Below are 15,777 nucleotides of genomic sequence, written 5' to 3' on the forward strand. Positions count from 1 at the left end.
TAATATTAAGGTGTGATATAGTGTAAGTAGTGTACGAGATGGAAGAAAAAATTTGAGCTTGTTGATAATTCCAATATTTCTTTAAATTGTTTTGCATATATTGTCGATGTGTGGTTTCCATGATAATTTATTATCAATAAGTACACCCAAAATTTTTGTTTCAGAAACATTTTCAAGGACAGTGTTATCAAAAATGATATTGTCGGGCAAACTGTTTATTCTATTACTAAATAACATATAATTGGTCTTTTGTAAGTTAAGGGAGAGTTTATTTGCCTTGATCCATTCAGTCACATGCATGAGTTCAGAGTTAACAATCCTAATAAGTTGGTTTATGTTATCATGAGAAAAGAAAATGTTGGAATCATCAGCAAAGAGTATGAATGAAAGTAAATTTGAAGTTTTGTGGATGTCATTTATGTAAGTGATAAAAAGAAGAGGGCCGAGTAAGCTACCCTGTGGTACCCCGCAAGTAATTGGAAGGTTGGATGAATTATGGTTATTTATTGATACAAACTGAGTCCTATCTGTAAGGTATAGCTCCTGAACCACTCCAAGGCCATCCCCCTAATACCGTAATGAGATAGTTTATGCAAGAGAATTCCGTGGTTAATGGTGTCGAAGGCTTTGGAGAAGTCCAGGAAAATACCGACAGTATGACAACCTTTATCAGTGGAAATAGTGATTTTGTTAACGAAAAATAAAATTGCATGCGAGGTGCTGTGATTTTCGCGAAACCCAAATTGAAAGTCCGAAAAGATATTGCTTCTTTTAAAGAACGTACTAGTCAACTGCGTAGCCAGGATTTAATTTTGGAGGGGGCGGTAAGTGCACGCGAAGCGTGCCAACACTTACAGAGCGCGCGAAGCGCGCTCCCTAGGGGGGAGGGTGCAGGGAGGGGGAGTTTCCCCCTTTTTCCCCCTCCCGTGCGGAGCGCGAAGTTTTAGATATCTCATCAAATTTCAATCAAAATAAGATGTCTCCTGCGTCCCTAATACCCTTATCAACACAAATTCAATTGACTTGCTGTGATTAAAAACAAAACTTGTTTTCAAAAGAAAAGATGAGCGCCTACAAAATGGGAAAAGATTTAGGAATTCAAAATAATTCCTCTACCGCGCTAAGCGCGAAAGCTAAGACGTTTTATTTTTTTTTTAATGAGAACAAAAGTGATATAAAATACCAACCTTAGTCACATCAGATTTGATTGTAAAAACTTTAGCCACATTAAATTTCTTTAACTCGCAAAACAGACTGTAGAAAGCTAATACATGCAGGGATCTCTTCCCGCGAATGGCAAGTTCTGAATTGTATAAATTTCTCTGAAACTTTAACCTGCTCTAATTTTGATATAGCATTTGGGGACTCGGGGAGGGACGGTATAAAAGTTTACCCGCTCTGAACAGAAGAGCCGAAATTTTGTGTCTTAAAAAAATACTTTTCATACTATCCATGTATACTTTATAATTTCTGGCAAGAATGCGAGTCCCATGGCCGGGGAAGGGGAAAAACGGAGTAGAAAAAAGGTGTGGGAAACAAAGGGGAAAGGCAATTCTGATATTTTTCCCGCGCGGAGCGCGGAAGCAAAATTTTGTATGAAGAGAGAAACGAACATCACATTTAGGTTTTTATATTTTTGACATGTTTGACAAAAAAGAAAGAAAAAACCAATAAAGCTATGCCCTTCTTCCCTTCGCTTTTTCTTTTTCTCCCTTTTCCCCTGTTTTTTTTCTTTTTGGGGGCGTTTGGGGGGGGGGGGGGCGACCGCCCCCACCGCCCCCCCTGGCTACGTGCCTGGTACTAGTTCGTGTATGGACAAGTTTTTCAAGAATTTTTGATAACGAGGTGAGCAATGATATGGGACGGTAATTGGAGACGAGCTGATTATCTCCTTTTTTAAAAAGAGGGACTACTTTTGCGATTTTCATAAGATTGGTACCCTTCCTGTATTCAAAGAAATATTAAAAATATGCACCAAAGGATCGACGATAACCAAGATAATTTTCTCAAGTAGGAAGTTGGAAATACCGTCAAACCTCGGGCACTTTTTGGTCAGCAGACTATTAACAATATTTATAATTTCTCTTGAGCTTGTGGGATTAAAAAATATGGAGTTTGGGTTAGGGTTTTCGAGAAAATTGTTGTAAGATTTATTCGTTTGAGGGATTTTGCTTGCTAAATTGTTGCCAACTTGTGAAAAATATGGATTAAACTCTCTTGCTATTATGTTGTTGTCATCAGTGATGGTATTGTTTGATTGTATTTTTGTAATTGTAGAACTCTTCTTCTTTTTGTTTAACGCACCATTGATGATTTTCCATGTGTTCTTCATATCATTTTTGTTTAGATCGAGTTGAGAAGTGTAATATTCTTTTTTCGCAATACGAAGTAAAGATGTAAGAGTGTTTTTATATGAAGTGTACTTGTAGCGACTTGAAGCGAGATGTATCACTTGGTTTAGTTATGTATTTATAATATAGGTTGTTCTTGCGCTTGATGGATCTTAAGAGTGATTTAGTAATCCAAGGGTGGATAGGGATCTTTTTATGATTTGATCTTCTGTTAGTTGTAAGGGGAACATGGGTATCTAGAGAAGAGGTAAGTATGGTAATAAAACAGTTGTATGCGTCGTCGGCGTCCGAGGAGTCATATACAGTAGACCAGTCTGTTGTGTCTAAATTATTAGTCAAATTGGTTATGTTGTCGTCAGTTATCTTTCGAAATGCAGGATTAAATGTTTCTTTATTGACACTTTTATTCGTAGATAATTTAGCAAAATTTGGAAAGTGATCAGAGATGCCATTAAGAATAATACCAGCTTTATGATGTTGTTGAGTTGTATTACTGAAAATGTTGTCTATTATAGTGGCTGAGTTATTCGTCACTCTTGTCGGCTTATTAATGAGGGGTAAAAAAGAATGTGATAAAAACATTTCAAGAAACTCTTGCGAGGTGCTATTGAGTTGCAATTTACTAAGTAAATATTGAAGTCACCCATAAAAAAAAATCTTTATTTTTAAAAGAGGATTTAGTAGAATTTCATTTAGAGTTTCTAAAAAGCATTGGCATTTGAATGTGGAGGTCTATAAAATACACCTAGCATAAAGTTTATACCCATTTGATTTATGATTTCAACAAAAAGTGTTTCTAAAACATCGTTAGATATGGTCATGTTATAGCTACAAAGAATATAATCGCATTGTTGCGGTATGTAAAGTGCGACACCACCCCCTGGTCTTCTTGTTCTATTATTAACAATCAAATTTAAATTGGGGAGTGAGAAGAGGGAACATGGATTATCCGAGAACCATGTTTCAGTTAAACCAATGAATGACGATTGCGGAAACATTTGCTCCCCCCCCCCCACCACCACCCCGGCCCCTTTCTGGCGCACCAATTAAGATTCCTCCTTTCCTCTTTCTCCCGGTTTCCCTTGTGAAAGGTTGGCCTATATGTGTCGTCGATCGGGTATAAAAATAACGATTAGTAAAAAAAAGTTAGTGTTTGAATGGTTTTCTCAATTAACAAATAAATGCGAGCGTGAAGATCGCCCTGTTTATCATGTAGGACCATTGTGAAGAGCGTATTTTTATTGGTTTTACTATAAGTGAAGCCAGGGGCGGCAGAATTACGTATTTTCGCTGGGGGATGCAAAGTATTAAAAAAAAGGCACTTATATGTCAAAATGGTCAATTTGGTGCAAACAGATATTTTCACCCTCGTATTATCATCTGCATGGGTAAAGTACTTGTGTGTTTTGTAGTAATTAAGTTCAACAAAGCCATTTTAAAGTTATTTCTGATAATCTGATTAATATTTAGGCTCATCCGCGGTTTGGAAAATAATCGAATCTGCAGTTGTGAAACTCGGCGCTAATTTCTGTTAAAATTGAATCCTTGTGAGATCTTGCAAGCGGCGAATCGCGAGCTCAAACTATTAGACATTTCATGAAAGAAGACATGAAATTTAACATTTTGAGCAGTTTTTGTAAACATGAAAAAGATGTGTATTTCACTAAAGAATTAGCGCGAGCTGGAATTTGTTTATATACTGACCAGAAAAGTAACCTGTTAAGGACTGCATTTTGTGACTCATTTATAAGATACATATCTCACCAATCAAGCAATGCGACCGCGAAGCGAAAGCCGAAGATTTGTGATATTCCAACCTGAAAACTGGACATTATAAGCACTTTTGTTTCCAGGAACAGAATGAGCGCGAAGCGCGACCCAACAAATTTTGATTTTCTAATCTAAAAAAAACGTACACTCTTAGAATAGTTGGAAAAATTGCCCAACTTTTAACCAATTAACCCTGGGACACATATGCCCGTATTCTGAACTCAGGTTTAAAGTTGTGGTTTAAGTATGGAGAGCCAATTGCTACATAAATCACTAACAGTAGAGATATCATACTTCAGCTCATTTGGCTCTCAAATCATTCATAATTGTGTAGGAAGTATAAATAGATGATTGTCTTCACCATCGATGAATCAGGAAAGAGCACAGTAAACATAAGAAACATACAACTTAATAAAAATTTTGATACTTTTGGCTTCCCATACTTAAACTACAACTTTAAACCTGAGTTTAAGTTAAACCCAACTTCAGAATACTGGCCATACTGTCCACACAACTATATAAACTCCGTCCAAATTTGGTAATAAAAACTTACAATTAGGTTATAAATTTGCGCGATTGGATAATAATTGCCCAGAATACATATATATATTTCTACCAACACAGTGGACAGTATGTTGCCCAAATTTTAAGTGTGTATTGTGTTCTACTATAAAAATACATATTCCATCTTAAAAAGACACATTTCATTATAAAAAAAAGGACATTTTCCATTTTGAAAAAGTGCATTTTTTACTACGGGGAAGTTTTTTAGGGGCAAGTGCCCCCCCCCCCCCCCGTTCCCCCGACCCTAAGTGAAGCAAGCGCGATGTGCGAGCATAATTTTGGTGGGGGTATACCTTAATTACCTCTAGCAACTCCTTTTGTAATCATGAACAGGATGAGTATCTAACTAAACAATTCATGAGAAAGCAAAGCGTTGAAATTAATTGATATATAATAGGCCAAGTGGCCTACTGACATGAAAATGTGATATTTCAAGATTGTAAGTTGGAATTCAGGAACAGGATATATAATATATCTCTAATGAAATGATGCGAGCGCGTAGGAAAAGTTTTTTTTTTCTTCTATATTCAGCACTTTTTTAAAATCATGAACAGGATGCGTCATCGCGTATCTCGCTGAATTTTTTTTGCAAAAATCGAATAGTGAGCATGATAATCTGTTTAAATTGAAGAGAAAACGGTATATACTTGTGTTATCGTTATATACCTTTCCTCCTCTCCTTTCCCTTTTCTCCAGATTTTTTTTTTTGCTGTTGGCAAGCGGCCCGGCAAGCGGCGGGGTTCCGCTGAACCCATGGACCCTGGCTGCGGCCCTGAAACTGAATAAAAAAACGAAGAGGAATTAAACTTAAATATTACTTGAGACATAGTTGGCGTTATGGGCTAGAATATCAAAAGGGTATATGCCTACCAATGTAAATCTATCCAAAGTGCCAGAAAGGCATCAGACAGGGATTTAATGCAGACGGGAATGGAAAGGTGACACTATAAACCTCTGAATCGGTTCATAGTTTAAATAAAACACGTCAACAGGGTCGGTCGCTACCACTTTATGAAATTATTTTATAATGAAAATAGTCTGACAAGACAATTTGCCTGACGAATGGGACCACAGAATTCTAGAATTGAATGAGACCCGAGATGAAAGTGATTGATCGATCGAAGAGCGCATATTAAGTTACAAAAGTAATTTTTTACAGGATATGGATATTCGATTTCATTGCTTTATTTCACAATTACTACCTCTAAAATGGGCGATGAACATTATTTTTTTTCATGATTATGTACCGGGATATGAACATGCGATGAAACTCATCGATGAAAAAAAAAGATCCCGTTTCATAAGACTTGTTATAATAACAAATGCACAATTTTCATAACAAATTTAATATCAGTCAATCAGATTGAAATATTTCAGTAGCTTTTAACTGTTATTGTAAATATGTTATTATTATGTTATGAACAGGCACAGTCCTACAAGCATCGTTGGATAAAAGTAAAGTCTGTAGTAACAATTTTTATGAAAGGGCCTGACGCGACGAGGACCTCTATCCGATTTTCCTTTTACATTTTGTTTTCTTGTTGTTATCGTATTGAAGACAGACAATGAGTGACAATGGCGTCCACTGACGGTCAAAATGTGCAAGTAAGCGAGAGTCAAAATGCTGGAGTTCCAGAGAATGGGACGGTGAGTATTGCTTCAATTGAAGAGATGAAGGGAAAAATCATTTGGGTAAAAATGCAAGTCTCATTTCATAAAAATTAAGATTATAGACAATGTTTTAAAGGAAATGCCGCATGGGAGCTGACTCAGGCATTCTCATTTCTTAACTTGCCGGCATGAGCGATTTTTTGTGCATGCAAATTAATAGGCGTCATCACGTTTCAGTGTTATATGAGCTTTATTGTATGGGATGGGAAGGGACATGTATGTGCCCCTGAAATTGAATTTGGATTTCTTAAAAGTTCCTCCAAGGTTTTTCATGACCTGGTTGATTCCTCTCAAGAATAGTTTGTGCAAAAAATCTCCAGCAAAATTTAGTATAGGCAGCTGGCAGCCGTCTGTTTCGAGGAATTTTTTTTACTTTTTTTTTTTTTTTTTAAATTTCTCCTCGTACACAGACGGCTCGCTAGCGTGCAGCCACCATTAGGGGACTTGCAATGCAAAATCCCCCCGTCGGGGCTCTTCAATTTTTGTCTTTAATGAATAAAAATTTTGAAAATTAACGCGACCAAAATGCAAATTAATATTCCCTCTTGGCATTAATTGCCAAAAAACGGAGAAAAATCAAGTTAAAAGGAACAAAAACAGTGACTTACCTCGGCTGTCGCGCAAATTCACTTCCCCGTTTTATCCGATCTTAAGTACATAAACATATGGCCATTGAGTCCCCTGTACAGATCGCGCTAGAACTTCGGTCTCTGTATTTGGTGAGTGAAGCCAACGGAGTTCAGCTGAACAACCAACATAACAGAGACCGAAGCTTTTGGTCTAAATTTAGTAGGGTGTCTGAAGCCACACTGAAAAGTGTCAGCATAAAACAGGCTGATTTACTTTAGGGGAAAATGTGGCACATTTTTTCAGGGAAGTTCAGGCTACTAGAAAAATGTGATCTGAATTGATTATTAACTTGTGTTTGGCATGTATGGAAAGAGAAAATTCAGGGGCTTCTTTTGTCAATAAGGACAAGTTTATATGATCAATTTAAATAAGGATTTAGAGATAAATTGCAAACCCTTATTTTTGTGTGTGTTGAGATTGCCATTTCCCCATGCGTTTTCTATGGGAAAATGAAATTTCTGTTTTGCACAATTTTTTTCACTTTGTCGCAATTTTTCATTGTGATCTGGTTTCCAAATCTTTATAAAAATCACACCATCAGATAGAGCATAAAAAATCCTATTGGACTCTTTATGGACAAGTTTTTGGCATTAATAATAAATTTATAACAGCTCTCGGAAGCTAAAAATTTGGATTTGTGTGTGTCCATTTCTTAACTACACAGTCTATGGCAGAGAAATGCTGAAAATTGACCTAATTTCATTCTTCTTTTTTGCAGCCAATAATTTGATTTTTTTCAAAAATGTTACATTTCTGCCAGTCTGAAGGTCATTTCTCTTCAAATTCACAAAGAAAATGTGATATTTTCTTGAAAGAAGAAAAATAATTTTTTTCTCCAGACACACTAAATTTAGGTCTACGTCTAGTACAAAGTCAAAATCAAAGAAAAAAGTCGCTAATGACAGCGTTACTCGTCTTAGACCTAAGTAAAAAAGAATTACTGACTTTCTTTTTTGAAAATAGTAATTGAAAAGGAAAAATGGTAACCCATGTCTGCATACCTAGCCTGGAGGCGTCTGGGGAGTAAAAGTAAGAGTCTACGTATGGTCACTCCCCGAACGCCTGGCGTTTGTACATATAGGCTCCCACGCACCAAAGAAAAAGGCAACTATAAAAATACGCCAAACTGCTAGTTATGTTTAGAATCTGAGGTTAACACTTCTGTACATGGGTAAAAATATTGGTTGGCAACGTTTGGCAAAAAATGGATAGTTATGGTTACAAAATGACGCCAAAATGACATGAAGTAATAAAAGTAGAAGAGAGTTTACTTACTTACACTTGTTGACATCGCCATCTTTGATCCTTTGTTAATGCAACCTAGTACAGAGGGCGGCAAAATCATGAGCGGTGCTAGATTAAAAAGTGCTAAAATGTCCCGCTTCAACCACTGAACTAGAAATACATAGAGAAAACATATTGCATCTTGCACATACTTTCAATAGCCTTCTCCGGCGTGTTCTCGAACAATTGACCTAGCAAAATGGCGGCGGTCACGTGACTTATCGAGTTCGCCGGCGATGAACACGACTTCCACGTATTTCTGGTTCAGGTAGCCATTGGTCTATACACACCGTAGGTTTTTCCACGGTGAAACTAGACCTAAATCACACGTTTTGCTTAGGATTTTGAGCCCAAACTAACGTACATGGGCCAAAACAACATTTACCCCCCAAATTTAATATGTTTGTATATATTTATTCAATAAATAGTAGTAAATATAAAAATAATTAAGAGCATGAGTGTTGACTTACCCAGTCTGTTTTGGTCACCATCTTGATGTCTTTGTTATCGATACCTAGATACCACACGCGTGTATAGCTGCCAATTTAAATTTAAAAAATACTTGCATCGGCCGATAAATATGAATCGTACAATACTTGCATCGGTCGATTAATATCATAAAATTTGCTTTATTGTTTTGGCCCATGTACGTTAGTTTTGGCTCAAAATCCTAAGCAAAACGACGTGTGATATAGGTCTAGTTTCACCGTGGGAAAACCTACGGTGTGTACCGTAAGTAACGGACTATAAACCGCACCCGTGGATTAACCGCAGCCCCAACTTTGGACTAAAAAAAAAATCCTCACATTTACATGCATATTTGAGGTACGAAGAAACAAAAACTCAGTTAAAGATTTTAAGGTATCCAAAGAGATTACCGGTATGCAGAAATCTGCTGTTCATGATCAATTCATCTAAATGTTAGCAAGAAAGAAAAGTCCCAACAATATTGGCCACTTTCACATTCACTCACCTCACAGTCACAGTGTACACACACAGCACTGCCGTTCTTACATTGCAAACTACGATACGGTACCAGCAGTACCTCTTATCAAAGTATGATGTGTCTTTCCTGGCGTAGGAGGAAGAAACATTCACATTTCTTGCATCACAACCTCACAATCACTTTCAGAATTTGTCTAGCATTCGATGTCTTAGCATGAATTTTGGATACGGGATTACAAGAAGGTTCAAGAAACAAAGAAATTTGCATTTTTTCCAATTGTTTTGACGGCTTCGTGCCGTCTCTCTCGTGCGTGGTGTACATGGTATCTTATGAAAAGCAGACGAGAAAGAAAAAATAAGCTGGCGCGAAACGGGACTTTCGCGGCCGGGAGGGGTTAAAACGAATAGCGCCAGCTTAAGTCGCACTATATAACCACAATACAACGCAAGCTAGCTCTCAGCTCACTCAACTCTCGCTCAGCTGTGACAAAATATTACCGAGTATGCTTGGTTTCTCTTTGAACTTAGCCAGGGTACTTCGCTGCTTTGAATCGAGAATAAAGTCGAAATTAGTGTCATGAAGGTGGGTGCGTTTGTTATGGACAATATTTGATTAAGATCGTAATAATCGCTTCCCATTACCCGCGGCTCATACCCCTCTAAACGACATTGCCCTGGGCGGCTACGCCCGGCCACTCCATGTGTTGTGAACTGGCAGACGTCTTACATGTTCGGGAGGAGTTACGGCGGGCTGGCTTAGACCCGTCACCGTGGATAAACCGCACTCCCGACTTTTGCTTCTATCCCGCCGAGAAAAAGGTGCGGTTAATAGACCGTTACTTACGGTATAGACCAATGGCTAACCGAACCAGGCTTCATGGAGAGAAAGCCTACGTACAGTATATACTTTTTTACTTTTTACTCTCTAGAAGCCTCCAGGCTAGCTATGGCAGGGCGGAGGAATACTCAATTTCCCCCTCTGTGATTATACCCCTGTACAATGCATACGGCGGCATCGTTAGCTTTGAAATCCAACGTAATCCATGAAAAATAAGCTCAATTCTATTTGATGATTCGGAGAATCCGATAGCTCATTTTATGTTTATCCACATTTTTTTCTCATTTGTGAATTTTGGGGTTCAAATGGGTTCATCAATACGAATCGTTTTCGAAACTTGAACATATGAATAGACACCAGAATCAGCTCAATAGACCTTCAAATAAGAAAATGAGGACTTTTTCATTCCCAAGAGACAACTCGGCACTGATAGGCCACGCCCCCTCAAAATCTTCTTTTTTTTTTGGCCTGCACTGTCCCATTTTTCAACCGATTTTCTTAAAAATTGTGTCATATCGATCAGGGCAAAATTCTGCTTCAATTGAGATATGTAACACTTGGTTTTGAATTATCACCTATTTATAACCCACCTCTAATATTATTATACGAATTGTGTTTTTTGTGAATATTTATTTGATAGTTGTTTTCAAAGGTAGCACTGCTACTATATCAAATTGCGTAATGCAGGCATGACTGCCAGAGGCGCTCCACATGTTATAAGTTTTGGCACACGTGATCACAAGAAAATACACTAAAAGTTGAAAACGGACATTTTTGTGTATGTCAGTGTTAGTAGACCGGCCAAAAGTCAAAAAGTGCTCTAGATAAGGATTCGACGGCAAAATTTGTTAATGCTTGGCATCCCAGCTAAAAGTCTTGCGGAAGTCCTGAGGAATAACGTACGGGCGGATGCCAAGCGCAATTTTGCGTGAAACTGTCATTTTTAGCGTAAAATCTGAAAGAATGTCGAAAAATCACGCATTTTGATATTTTGACGGATTATTTTAATATTTTTGATTATCTTTGATATGGAATTATTTTTATTCAGAGTTTCATATTATAAATCTACTAAATATGCATTTCAATTTGAATATTACACCCACACATATGGCACAGGGAAACATAAAACCGCGATTTCCTCAAAATAAAAGTTTGTGAAAACTATCAATAGTTTAAAGATTCTTACGCAACTTAAATTCTTCGATTAAAAGCGTTTCTCAATCGAATGTATAGTAAATGTCCTAATGCCACAAAAATTAAAAGAATTTTCAAGTAAGATGAAATATATCTCATTTTATGTTATCCGAAAGGAGACAATGTGCATTTTACCAGGCGCGCATTTTGAAAGAAAAATTGAAAATACCGTACATTAATATGTACATAATTACATGTATAAGTACATACTAAAGCGAGTTTTTAATTGAATAGCACAATTTGTCAATTATTTGCATCCCAGCTCAAATTCTTGCGGAAATACTGAGGAATAACGTACGGGCGGATGCCAAGTGCACTTTTGCGTGAAATCTGAAAGACTGTCGAAAATCACGCATTTTGATATTTTGACGGATTATCATCATATTTTTTATTATCTTTGATATGGAATTATTTTTATTCAGAGTTTCAAATTATAAATCTACTAAATATGCATTTCAATTTGGAATATTACACACACATATATGGCAATATGACATAAAAAATCGTGATTTACTCAAAATAGAAGTTTGTGAACACTATCAATAGTTCTAAGTTTTTTTTACAAGTTATTTTCTTCGATTTAAATTGGTTCATCATAATTGGGCATGCAAAATTTAGCGGGGAGGGGGAGGGGCATTTTGAATGTAAAATTGAAGATACTGTAAATTATTAACATAATTACATGAATAAGTACATACTTAAAACGAGTTACAAAATTTCTGGCCGCATCTGCCTCTTCCCCCCCCCCCCCCCTCCCCCCGCTGCCTAAGGTCATGTATAGTGTCCGAAAGGATTACGTGGAGCTGAAAGTGTCCCGTTTTCAAGATAATATACCACTAGCGTGAAGGGGGGGGGGGGCAGACTGCCCCTCGACGAGTCACAACTCATGCAGGGGATGTACCCCTGCCCCCCCCCCCCTGGCTCCTTTAGTCCTGCTCTGCTATGCATGCAGGCGAGACAAAAATAGGTATTGCCGTGGCAACGGCCATATTTTTTAGACTTTGATAATCCAATAATTGAAGTAAAATGTAGATTGACAGAGTAGTTTAAAAATGCTAATTCGATCGTTTTATTCATACATGTTTATTTCCTATGCACTAGCGTACCTACGGGGGGGGGGGGCAGAGGGGGCAGTCTGCCCCCCTGACGAGTCCCAACCCATGCAAAAGACGTATCCATGCCCCGGCCCCCCCCCCCCCCCCGACGAGCTTGAAGACATTTTTTGCCCCCCCCCCCCCTGACGAGCTTGAAGACTTTTTTTTGCTTGTCAATTTTTTTGGCCGACGGTTTGCCCCCCCCCCCCCCCCCCCGTGGAAAATCCTAGGTACGCTACTGTTTCTATGATTTTGGATATAGATATTCCTACAAAATTAGTATTACCATGTTAACGGCAAATTAAATATAAGACCTATTTATGAATATCGCCACAGGTAGATTAATGTTCAGCACCAATTAATTCACGGAAATAGCAAGAAGATCGAACTCTACAAAAGTAAACATAATCCTATATACTATCATGACGAGTATCGCACTGATTAATATTAGTATGTGCAATATAGATGTAATATTGTGCGCTGTTTGTATTTTATCAGAAATGCGCATCCGATAAATGTACATTGTTATCTTTCGCATATATAACATAAAATGATATATCTTGCATCTTATTTCAACATTTGTTTTCACTATATGTGCCATGACAACAATTATTATGTATTTATTCGGTTAGCGCTAAAATTGACGAAATTGAGATGCGGAACATAAACATTATACTATTGATAGTTTTCACAAACTATTATTTTTTAGTAAATCACGATTTTATATTTCATATTGCCATATATGTGTGTGTAATATTCCAAATTGAAATGCATATTTACTAGACTTATAATTTAAAACTCTGAATAAAAATAATTCCATATCAAAGATAATAAAAAATATGATGATAATCCGTCAAAATATAAAAATGCGTGATTTTCGACATTCTTTCAGATTTCACGCAAAAAATGATACTTTCACGCAAAAGTGCACTTGGCATCCGCCCGTACGTTATTCCTCAGTATTTCCGCAAGAATTTGAGCTGGGATGCAAAGAATTGACAAATTGTGCTATTCAATTAAAAACTCGCTTTAGTATGTACTTATACATGTAATTAAAAACTCGCTTTAAGTGTGTACTTTTACATGTAATTATGTACATAATGTACGGTATTTTCAATTTTTCTTTCAAAATGCGCGCCTGGTAAAATGCACATTGTCTCCTTTCGGATAACATAAAATGAGATATATTCCATCTTACTTGAAAATTCTTTTAATTTTTGTGGCATTAGGACATTTACTATACATTCGATTGAGAAACGCTTTTAAATCGAAGAATTTAAGTTGCGTAAAAAACTTTAAACTATTGATAGTTTTCACAAACTTTTATTTTGAGGAAATCGCGGTTTTATGTTTCCCTGTGCCATATGTGTGTGTGTAATATTCAAATTTGAAATGCATATTTATGAGACTTATAATTTGAAACTCTGAATAAAAATAATTGCATATCAAAGATGATCAAAAATATTAAAATAATCCGTCAAAATATCAAAATGCGTGATTTTCGACATTCTTTCAGATTTTACGCTAAAAATGACAGTTTCACGCAAAATTGCGCTTGGCATCCGGCCGTACGCTATTCCTGGGTATTTTTGCAAGACTATTAGCTGGGATGCCAAGCATTAGCAAGCATTAACAAATTTTGCCGTCCAAAGTATAAAAAATCGTTTTGGCCGGTCTACTATGTATAGAAATTATCTGAAAGCTGAATTTCGATATTGATCTACTAGGGAAATTGATGAAAATAAAACAATAACACAAGTTCTTTCTCCCATCTTAGGCCGGAGGGGAAGGGGACCAACCGCAGCAACAGCAGCAACAGCCCAACATGTGGCAGATGGTCAAGGGTATGGCCTTCCGTATGTTTGTCATCTATATGATCATGAGCTTCTTCAGGGGTAGATCCAGCACGCCATCGGACACACCAGCTGATGAACCAGGCAAAGTGGCCATGAGGCCGGGCACCAATCTCTTTGCCACTGGAACTCTCATGGTATGGTTGCCTTCCTGGGCTCAATCTTACAAATAGTTGTTATCGATCCAATCAACCACAATTTGGGAAAGCCAGCAATGTCATTTTTTTTCTTCTAGATTTCATACATTCATTGTTCTATTGACAGTATGCTCCTCTTGTTTACAAAAGGACATTGGAAATATTTTCCATGGGAAAATTATATAACATTGATCGATTTCCATGTACCCAGTTGTTGAGGCTGAACTGATCATTTACAACTCTTTGTAAGATGGGTTTCTGTTGTAACTCACTGCCCACTCCCCCATTATCGTTTTATCTCTCCCTCTCTTTCTCCTTTACATCCCCCTCCCATCTCTTCTTATTTCTCTTTCTAAGCATGTCATCCATGTAAATCATATTCAGAGACCTGGGGCGGTATTCTGAAAACGTTCTTATCTTTTTCTTATCTTTCTTGCTTTACATCCTATGCTGAGCGCGTAAATTTTTACTCGCGCATATAATACCAAAGCACACTAAAAGATAACAATGTAGAGTGGTATTCTGAAAACGTTCTTATCTTTCACGATATTTAAGATAATATTTACAATAGCTAGAGGGTTATCACATCTCATGATGGCCGCGTTCTTCTTTGCTAAAAAAATGACGGCCACCAATATATAACGAATATTCCTTCCACCCTTTCTTTCATTCACCCTTTATTTTGTCCGTCTCTTTTTCTATCCTTTTTTTTCTTTATTTTTCTTTCTTTCCTTCTTTTTTGTGTTTCTAATTCCTTTCTGTCTGTCTTTCTTTCTTTCTTTCATTCTCCTTTTATTAATTGTTTTATTCTTTTCATTTCTTCCTTATTTTTATTTCTTTCATTTATTCTTCATCTTTCTTCCCTTGTTATTTTCCCTTTTCATTCTTTTTCTTTCTTTCTTTCATTTCTTCCTTATATTTATTTTGCTTTCTTTCATTTATTCTTCATCTTTCTTCCCTTTTAATATTCCCTTCTCGTTCTTTATCTTTCTTTCTTTAATAATAATGATAATAATATTGTGACTTCTAAAGCACCAAATCCACTTTGTAGAGTGCTCAAGGCATATAAGGAGCCAAGAGTTAAATAAAAGAGTTTTGAGAAGATTTTTAAGTCTTGACAGAGGTACATTTTTTATGTCATCAGCAGAAGGCTTTTCCACAAATGTCCGTTTGCCTGATGTATACCTTGTCACAAGTCCCACAGGGTATCCTGATCCTGTAGACAACGCCATCGAGTGTGCCGTGCAGTGTGGGGTCTTTGGGGCTCTTAACAAGTCTGCGAACATCACTGCCTATTTGTTAATTGGGTCATGAACTGTGAAGAATCTAGTATGCATTATAAAGGTTATTTTTAGGTATATTATCAGGGTTACACCTCTTGTTTTCCTACTCTGCTAACTGTATGCTCTTCCTAAATTTGTTTTCTCCATTCTACCTGATATTTTT

General features: G+C 37.0%; 1 protein-coding gene across 1 annotated transcript in view; it reads left to right on the plus strand.

The window, feature by feature from the left end:
- Positions 1 to 6,215: 6,215 nt before the first annotated feature.
- Positions 6,216 to 15,777, plus strand: part of LOC129264178 (putative lipid scramblase CLPTM1) — a 28,816-nt gene continuing 19,254 nt past the window's right edge. Inside the window, exons 1-2 of the mRNA XM_064102774.1 lie at positions 6,216 to 6,332; positions 14,119 to 14,331. Of these exons, the coding sequence (XP_063958844.1) occupies positions 6,261 to 6,332; positions 14,119 to 14,331 (285 nt within the window). The 5' untranslated portion in view covers positions 6,216 to 6,260. The remainder of the gene's footprint in view (positions 6,333 to 14,118; positions 14,332 to 15,777) is intronic.

This window comes from Lytechinus pictus, chromosome 7 (assembly GCF_037042905.1).
Source record: "Lytechinus pictus isolate F3 Inbred chromosome 7, Lp3.0, whole genome shotgun sequence".
NCBI lineage: Eukaryota > Metazoa > Echinodermata > Echinoidea > Temnopleuroida > Toxopneustidae > Lytechinus > Lytechinus pictus.